General features: G+C 50.1%; 3 protein-coding genes across 3 annotated transcripts; 2 read left to right on the forward strand and 1 right to left on the reverse strand.

Annotated features, from left to right (window-relative positions):
- Positions 1-4: 4 nt before the first annotated feature.
- Positions 5-574, forward strand: H257_03305 (hypothetical protein; the record flags this gene model as incomplete). Its single annotated transcript, XM_009827315.1, has 1 exon — positions 5-574. The coding sequence occupies one exon, from the start codon at positions 5-7 to the stop codon at positions 572-574; it is 570 nt and encodes a 189-aa protein (XP_009825617.1).
- A 2,195-nt stretch (positions 575-2,769) lies between these two features.
- H257_03306 (hypothetical protein) lies at positions 2,770-4,444 on the reverse strand (the record flags this gene model as incomplete). Its single annotated transcript, XM_009827316.1, has 6 exons — positions 2,770-2,885; positions 2,942-2,987; positions 3,200-3,598; positions 3,732-4,169; positions 4,228-4,312; positions 4,365-4,444. 6 exons carry the CDS (start codon positions 4,442-4,444, stop codon positions 2,770-2,772), a joined length of 1,164 nt encoding a protein of 387 aa, XP_009825618.1.
- Positions 4,445-7,556: 3,112 nt separating this feature from the next.
- Positions 7,557-8,545, forward strand: H257_03307 (hypothetical protein; the record flags this gene model as incomplete). Its single annotated transcript, XM_009827317.1, has 4 exons — positions 7,557-7,800; positions 7,897-7,999; positions 8,066-8,470; positions 8,521-8,545. 4 exons carry the CDS (start codon positions 7,557-7,559, stop codon positions 8,543-8,545), a joined length of 777 nt encoding a protein of 258 aa, XP_009825619.1.
- Positions 8,546-8,780: the final 235 nt, after the last annotated feature.

The following is an 8,780-nucleotide window of genomic DNA, read 5'->3' on the forward strand; positions in this document are numbered from 1 at the left end:
AATGATGGGGTTGGTGGAGAGGTTCAACCGCACCATCAAGGACATGGTCGCCATCGATGTGTCTCCGACGCAGAACGACTGGGACGAGTGGTTGGCCACGCTCACATACGCCTACAGCACAGCGACCCATGGCACCCACGGGTTTCCACTCATGGAATTGATGATGGGCTGCGTGGGCAAGTCCGTACTCGACCTGCAATTCCCCGCGGCACCAATCGTAGAATCAATACCCGTCTGGAATCGGCGGTTCGTGGCCAAACTCACACGGATCTGTGCAATCGCCAAATCGACCTTGGCCCCTGCACAGGAAGAGACGGCACGACACTACAACAAGGGTGCACTTGACCGGGTGAAACTCCGACCGGGTATGTGGGTTTGGATCGCACGCGTCAGCCGCGACAAGGGCACCAGCAAACTGAAGCATCGGTTCCGCGGACCCGCGCGACTTGTCGAGAACGCTGGCTTCGACAATTGTGTCGGGACAATGGGACTTCACTTCTCGTCCACTCAGGCGAGTGCCTGCCGTACTTCGACGACGGCGAGCTTCACATGGCTGTCGTGTTGGATACTGTGAGCGAGGGCGAGGAAGATGAGGCTGACCATCTTTTTGGACAACGAACACCGCCAAACGACATCGATGATGGAGCTGTGGGCTCCTTGTGTCAGGTCCTAGGCTTGAAACCCGGCGGCGAGGAACTGGGCAAGACGAGGAGCAGCGCAAGACAACGCCCAGAACACGCACGAGCGCTGCGTGAGCACTTGGACGGCACCCGGCAGCAAGCCGATTGGTGCGGAATTCGCCGAAGCCGTCGGCAATGGAAGAAACCACTGGGGAAGTGAGTGATGGAAGTGGAGGTGTACTCCACCCGGGGGTGGAGCTTCGTTGTTGTGGACGCGTGGGAGAACGAACGGCTGAAACCGTCCGGACGGTACTGTGTGCCTTGGGGTGCTCGTAGGCCGGATGGTGTCGTTCAGAGGGACCCAAGAAATGTCTACCTATGGACGGCGGCTTCGGGCTGACGAGACGTAGTTGAGCGTGGCAAGGTCATTGCGTGCCTGGGGGCACTCGAAGTCCTCGGGGACTTGGCGCTGACTAACGGCGACAGCTTTGTGTTGTCGTGGTGTAGTTGGGCGTGGCAAGTGACTTGTCAATGGTACGCGTGCCATGCTAGCCCAGAGGGCTAGCCTGGAACAAAGAAGAAGACACAAGCGAAGCGTCAACGTTTACTAAATGGGTGTTTAGTTGAAGAGACGTTTGCTAAGCACACTTAATTGACTTTCTCTTCTACCATCTTCTAAGTACTTGGCGTACAACCTAACGTAGGTAACTGGAGAATCGCGGTCTTGACAGTGTACGGCTGGGGGATGACCCAATGACGAATTTGGAACGGAAAATTATTGCGTCGTGTCAGTACCGGCGCTGTTGTGATTGCGCCCAATGTGGTGTTGAGAGGGCACTTCCATGCTGGCGTGTTTGCTTTTAAAGCGCGGTTTTTTTTAACGAAGCAGTGGGGTGCTGGTTTGACACATCCTTTGGGTAGGTGAAAAGAAACTCGGACGATGATATGCGTAGCTGTATCGCCCAAGTTGGGCAGAACGAATGGAATTGGCGTCATTGTTGGCCCAGGCGGTGGGCATGACGGTAGCGTCGACTTGGCTGACTTTCTTGGACGTTGTGGTTCGTCTGGCGACGTGAACAGGAAACGACCTGGGGCAGCAGTGTATGGCGGTGGAAGGGATGATGCTGGGAGGTGATGGTATGCGGATGGAGCATGGAAACGTGCAAGCAATTCGGCAGTGTGACACGGGCCGGACGTGGGAGTGGGTGTGGGTGTAACCTTGGGCGTGGGTGCACCTTCGGTGTGAGTGCAACTTTGGGCGGCCCCTGATTCTTTGCATAATTGGGGCACCGGTGCTCGAATGGACTGGTCCAGGTGTCGCGTGGTCTCAGTGCAATTGGTCCCTGTGTGGTCTGGGTAGCCTTGATATGATGGAGCTGATGGAGACATGAGTAGTAAGGCCCCCAGGGAGGTGATAGGAGAGGGAAACATAGCAACGCGGTGATGCTATCCATGTGGCTTCGGTGATATTCCCAGCGGCTGAGCTCGTCGTCTATTACAAGGTGGTCCCGTGGGAAGAATTGGGGTGCGCGATGACCCGTGTACGGCCGGTGCATGGCGTGGCCATGATTGGGTGTTACATGATGATGGGATTGACGGGGTGAGGAGTGAACGCCGCGCTTTCGCATGAACCTGGTGCTTCTCGTTGTGCTCAAAACTCTCTGGGGCGCAGTGAGCCACTTGTAGGTTACCAGGTATATTTGGGAATGAAGTATCCTATTAATAGTAATGGAATACAAATGAATACAGTACATAAATCGAGTTTCAAATCACTTTTTACCTTTTGCATTGTACGTAAACATATATCCACAATCCAATGTATCTGAGGAACATCAGCACAGAAGAGCATTGCCTTTTAGAGTGTTTCGCCATTGTGCCCAATCGCCGCAGGCCATAATCAATACACTGACAGCTCATCTTCCTTCATTGATGGGTCTCAGTGTCCTTGCCATCTCCCGATGGAAGTGAAATGGGCAGTGTACTCTCAGTTGTAATCGTATTTAGGCTCCAAATGAGTCGATAGACATCCAGCAGTTATTTACACCATTCCGCGCCATTGAGACATTTATACTACATCATCACATCAATAACAGGTAAGACCACATTAAAGAAGTTGATGTATTAAAGTCTTCTCGACTACTTTACGATTCTAAAGCGTGGGTGCAAAGTCGCCAAGGCATGCAAAAACTTCGACGTCGCCAGCTGTGAGGGCTGTGACTACCTTCTTGCATAGCGTCACTGCGAGTTCAACCGACGTAATCGCGTCTACCCGTCCATACAACATCATAATCACCTCATGTGCCGTCACAATTTTCTCGTACTATTTTTGTCTTCGATCGTAAACTGCACCACAGGCTTGAATAGGTGCTATGTCGGCGATGCAAGAAAGATAAAATCGATGCAGCATTTTCCAACTTGTCGCTTTTGGAAGCACAGATGATAATCTGCAGCATAGGAAATCCGGTCCAACCATGACATGGCAGTTACTGGGTGGGTCTGAGCGTGGTTCGAGGTGAACAGGGAGGTTCCTTGGGGGAAAAATGACCAAGCAGGCGTGCTTGCATGTTGCTAATACGTACCATGGCACGTGCTTCCAAGACTGGATCGTTACTAGTGGGTCCAATCTGGACGTTTGGGCCCCTCGAAGGATCAGAGCGTGGTTCAAGGTGAAGAGGGAGGTTGGTCGGGGGGCCAAAACGATCAAGAAGGCGTGCTTCCATGTCGTTGATTCGGGCCATGACACGAGCTTCTATGCCCTCGAGGTACGACTTGTACACGCTCGCCATAGCTAATTGCCCCCCGTCGTTAGGTGCAACCAGTTCCGAGAGATGTTCATGAGTTTTGTAGATCCACGTGGTCGGGCAGCCGGTTAAGTGCTTCCGGTCCGGGGACATCGCATCAGCGAGCACTTCTTTTTCGGCAACATAAATCCTATCGAGAGGGTATTTCATAATGGCATCGCACTTGTCTTGCTCCGACTAACCACCCCACCACTTCAACATCTTCAAACTCTAACGCTAGTTTTTGTCCTCGTGAAAGAATTTCCATTGTGACCATGACGGAACGTATGCGTTGTCATGTATACGATTTCGAAGCATTTCAGCACTGCACCGTGGGCGTCAAGCAAAAGGCGACGTCACGGAGCATGGTCGCGATAACTTCGTTCAAGATATTGATGACATATCCCTCCGACATGGCATGACAGTTGCATACGGACGCAGACAAGTTTGAGTACTTTCGTAACAACGTCATTTGGGGGAACACAAGATCCTCGTCGAAGCTGTGCTTCATTGCAGTTTGGACGTGTTCGGTCGACTTGTCGAAGTGGTGCTTGGCACAAATATCACGATCCCACAGCTCTTGACAATGGTGCAAAGGATATGTGCGGTCGTTTCCCGACTCGGGTTTTCGGTCGTGGAAGGTGCACTCGAGACGCACGTCGGGGTCTTGTTGACTAGTAGTGGACTTCGCAAGAAAACAGTCCTTCCCGTATAGACCAAGGACTTCACTCATTCTGGCACACGTGTACCAGCTCAGAGAAGTGACAGCCTTAAACCACAGAGTGAATAATTTCGATATGTCGTTGGAATCGTCCAAGAAAGCGTACATAGTCTTCAGCATCGGTTTTGTCATGGGGACCGCGCATCGCGTTACGTGAGTCGGCTTCTTTTCCTCGGAGGATTTCCATGTCCCTGATCGTCATTGACACATCACGAACTGGTTCCATATCCATCGTTGTTGTACTTATAGAACTCCGATACTCCTGCTCGAGCCTTGTTGGCAACGTTCATGGAGGGTGAGTTTCCCGCATCGTCCGGCAGCATGAGCTGACCCAAAAACAGCAAATGGCTTCGGGAAGCCACTCAAACCGCGTCAATTGTGGATCGTGGGCGTACTCTGGATTGTCTTGGCTTACACCAGTTTGAGTAGTTCTCTTTCTTCGTGTTGACGGTGACACACTTGTCAACCATTGCTTGACTGAAGGACATTCATTACTTTAGCTCGGTACTCGCTGTCGAACTTCGTTGGCCCGGCTTTAAACCGTTTTCCTTTGGGTGCTGTTGTTGCACAGCGCTCCTTCCTTTCGGGCACTCTCGTTGTATTTGCTTTGGATACTTGATCGTCGTTGTCCATGATCCCACCACCGTAACCGATACACTCGTCAACACTCGTTGACGCGTTACCTTCATTTGTCGGCGTCAAACATTTCACTCACGTCGGCGTCAAACATCTAACCCAAGACTGCCTGAACAGGATCGTTCATGACATCCACGCGAACATCCAATGAAATGCCGCAAGACGTGGCCAAATAGGTATCGAATGGACGAGTTGCACAGTCACCTAACTGACGTCTCGCTGTCGTTGGTGCGGGGCCTTAAGAAGGCACGCACGTGTTCTTTTTCAGTTCCTGTCAGCCATGCCCATGTGTCTACCATCTTTCGATGGCGAAGTGTTCAGCATCGCTGAATGTAATACTTGGAACACCCAAGCCAGGTAGTGCAAATGATCATTAGAATATTAATCTCGTACTGTAGATCGTCAGAGGTGTTTCTCGACATCGACATTCCAATCACTCTAGAGGTTGTCACTGTTGACGACGGCATAAGTAGAGCGTTTAGTGTCACCGCGTTCACGGGTGATGACTCATACGAGTGCACCTATTACAATCACCGATGCCCGGCTGTGCGTACAAGTGCGATTGCAGTGTGCTCCCATGTATTAGTGCTGCATGTCCTACGTTTCGCGGTCGGCGACAAAAACACCATGAAAAAGAACGACCAGTCCATCCAATACACATCAGAGCTGAACATGAGTGAGTTTGCCACTGTGGATCACGCGGTACAATTTAAACCACCGCGATCGATAGATTACTATGTTGCGTAGGATATGTGTACCAGCTTCGAAGAGTTGTCCTTCATCTGGGGAGTTCACTGACTTCAGGTCACTACATTTCGTACGTGCTGACACTAAGTGGGGATGGCTCAGTATGGACAACAAGGTCTGTATGTCAACGAATATAGCCTCGTTGCTTGCGACAAACGCACACATATTATTTTTCACGGCAAGAGCGACCCCCCACTGACTACACTATATGCTACATCTCAAGTAACGTGACCGACCAGTGTTGTGCCGAATGTTCAGTGATGTGCCGTGTATTTCATCCAATTAAATCGTTCGAGCTGTGTTATTGGACAAAACAGAACCTCTCATGCCAATAATCTTGTAAAAGTTTATGGTGGGAAACATTATTATATTTAAAAGGTTTTCGAGTTTGAATTGACATCCAAATGCCGCCTCGAACGCGGTACACTGACGACACCCTGAGAGCACCGTTCAGACAGTCCTACCCAAAGCCTATTACCAGTAGAGTGATTATCCACACGAATTTTCAAATACAATTTCCCTGAAAATCCTTCGGGGAATACCGGTAAGCAGAACTACCGCTGTTTGTTGTTGCAGCTCTTCTGGACCACCTACACATACTGTAGTGCACACCTCCCAATGTTTACGCATATCAACAACCCTGTAGTAGGTGTAATCCTGTAGTAGGTGTAATGCGTGCAGTTTGTGACCTTGCACCATCCCCATATACTGTAGTGTGCATCGTGCCGACGTACAACCATGGCCGCTTTGACGAGGTCGACAAACACAGGGATAAGATGTACTTGTTGGCTGGTTTACGTTCGGCACTATTCCACCGCTCGCCTACGTTTTCCTCACTCATCTACCGGTACTAGTACGTTCTACATACTGTACCACTTATCTACGTTTGGTTCTTTCCTCGTCCCTCTTGATAGGACACTTCCAATGTCTACCACATCGCTAAAGGATAAATACTTGACGAGGAATATACGAAAGAAAAAAAGAAAAAAATCGACACATCACTGGTCGATCACGTTACAAGGTATATCGACACTTTATGCAATGTGCGGTGAGAAAACTCTGTAGAGACCATGAGCCATGGCCAACATACCCATCATACATTTCATCACCAATGGCGCTACAACGTACTCAGCCACAAATTGAAAATGTATGATGGCGATTAAATTCAATGGAATAGATAAATCGGCAGCACGTCCGATGCCACGAAAACTCGTCACAAGACATGACGACTCCATTGTTTTGCAGCAAAGAAATACCCACACGATTAACAACAAACACAGTACCACCTCTCACAGCTGACGATACAACCATCAAAGCCCCCATGAGAGCGGCCGTGCAACAGCCAACACAGCCACCAAAGCAGCCCCCAACACAGCCCCGAAAGCAACCGGCATTGTAGCCTGTAATATGGTGGTCCCGAGTACAGCCCTCAAAGCACTTCACAACGTAGTCCCCAACACAGGCTACAAGGCAGCCCCCTACGTAGCACACGAAATGTTAGTGTGTCAAGTAGCTCATATTAGGGAGATTTCGCGAAGCAATCCGTGTCCGTTTCCGCAATAATTACCCTCAGTATTTAGTACAATCACGGAAACTCATGACACTTTATAATCCATGAAAGAGCAAGTAGCTATCACGGAATTGGATAATCATAAGAAATAGAGGTTATCCGAACAGGAGGGGTTCCATTCGGTGGTTTCGTGTGCTATGAGCAGGTGGACAAGCGAGGATGACTTGGCGCTGTTGATACAGGCCAACCACGAGCTACGTTTCCTCCAACATCTAGTCATGAAGTCTTGGGGGGTGCTCGCGTGCAACTTGCTTTAAGTTCCTGGGTTCTCTTGCCAGGAACTCGAAGTTGACGGCAAGAAAACATCACACAGGTTCCACCTGATACTCGACAACCACGAAAAGTTCCAGAAGGATTCTGTGTACAGACAACGATGGAATTTAAGCCACGTCGAAGTTTGGCCTTAGGTAATCAAAATGTTAACCAATGGCTGGAGATAATGAGTTTGGAGCCTACTTATTTGTTGAAATAATATTCGCGCCATGGGAAAAAAATACCGCGAATTTATCGACATCGTCGATGTCAATGGCCACCCCACTTTCAATCTGCTGATGCCAACCGACGACGCAGAAGACGACAGTGCCGCCAATCGTGCTGCATCACGCAGCCGAAGGCAAACCTACCCAATTTCGTTCGAGCTCTTGGCCCTCGCGCTCCTTCAGTTCATTTCCTTCCGCCAGGTTGCGGCAGAGCTCTCAGTACCCCTCAGCGTTGTGCGCAACTGGAGTCGTGTCTCATCACAGCTCCTGGACTTCAAAGGAAACAAGAAGTGACCTAATCTTCCTGGTGCTGGTCGTCCGACCATTCTGCCTGTCCCACAAGGGCTCCTAGCGTTCATGGATGCCCGACGAGCCCAAGAACGTGCTCTCACATGCACGCACATGATAACATATCTCAAGCTCAACCACAAAGATTGGATCCAGGCGTACATAGCACGTCAAAAGACGGGACGAGGGTATCATCATCTACTTACAATGTTAAATTAATCCAGCAGTTTTGCCAAACGGAATGGGTACACCCACCAACAAGCCTGCATGTCGAAGCGCGTGATCACCTACCTTGAAAGTACTCGGGCGGCATTTGCTCGTACATTCCATGTAACACACGGATCCGTGGCGGACAACTGCGTCTACAACGTGGACGATACCGGAATTCAGTTCGACATACCGCCACGGTATATATGGGCAAAGAAAGGTGGGAATACAAAGCTCTCCAAGGGTGAAAAGCATTCCTACCGAATGACGGCTGTCCTTACGATTCGTCGCGACGGCCTCAAGCTCCCAATCTTGTTCATCATCAAGGGCGAGCCCGGCGGGCTGATCGAGAAGTCCGAGTTCAAGACATACCCAAGCGGCCACTACTACGCATTCCAGAAGAAGGCTGTATGGACGCATCGGTATGGGAATACCGTTATATTTATGGTACCTTTGGAACGTGCTTGGCGAGCGGTCCGAAGGCGAGTCACTGCTGATCCTTGACAACTTCGAGTGCCACATCAGCAAGGAGGCACTGGAGACTTCCCAAGTGGTTGGGTTTAATGTAGTGCCTTTACCTGCGAATGCAACATCGCACTGCCAACCCTTGGACGTCTCCATCATGGCTCCTTTCAAGCGACATCTGCGAGACCTATGGATTGCAGAAGATATCAGCGAAGCTGAAGACCAGACCCTCCTAAAAAATAACCTACTTAAAGTATATTTAAATAT

This window comes from Aphanomyces astaci, assembly GCF_000520075.1.
Source record: "Aphanomyces astaci strain APO3 unplaced genomic scaffold supercont1.5, whole genome shotgun sequence".
NCBI classification, from domain to species: Eukaryota; Oomycota; class Saprolegniomycetes; order Saprolegniales; family Verrucalvaceae; genus Aphanomyces; species Aphanomyces astaci.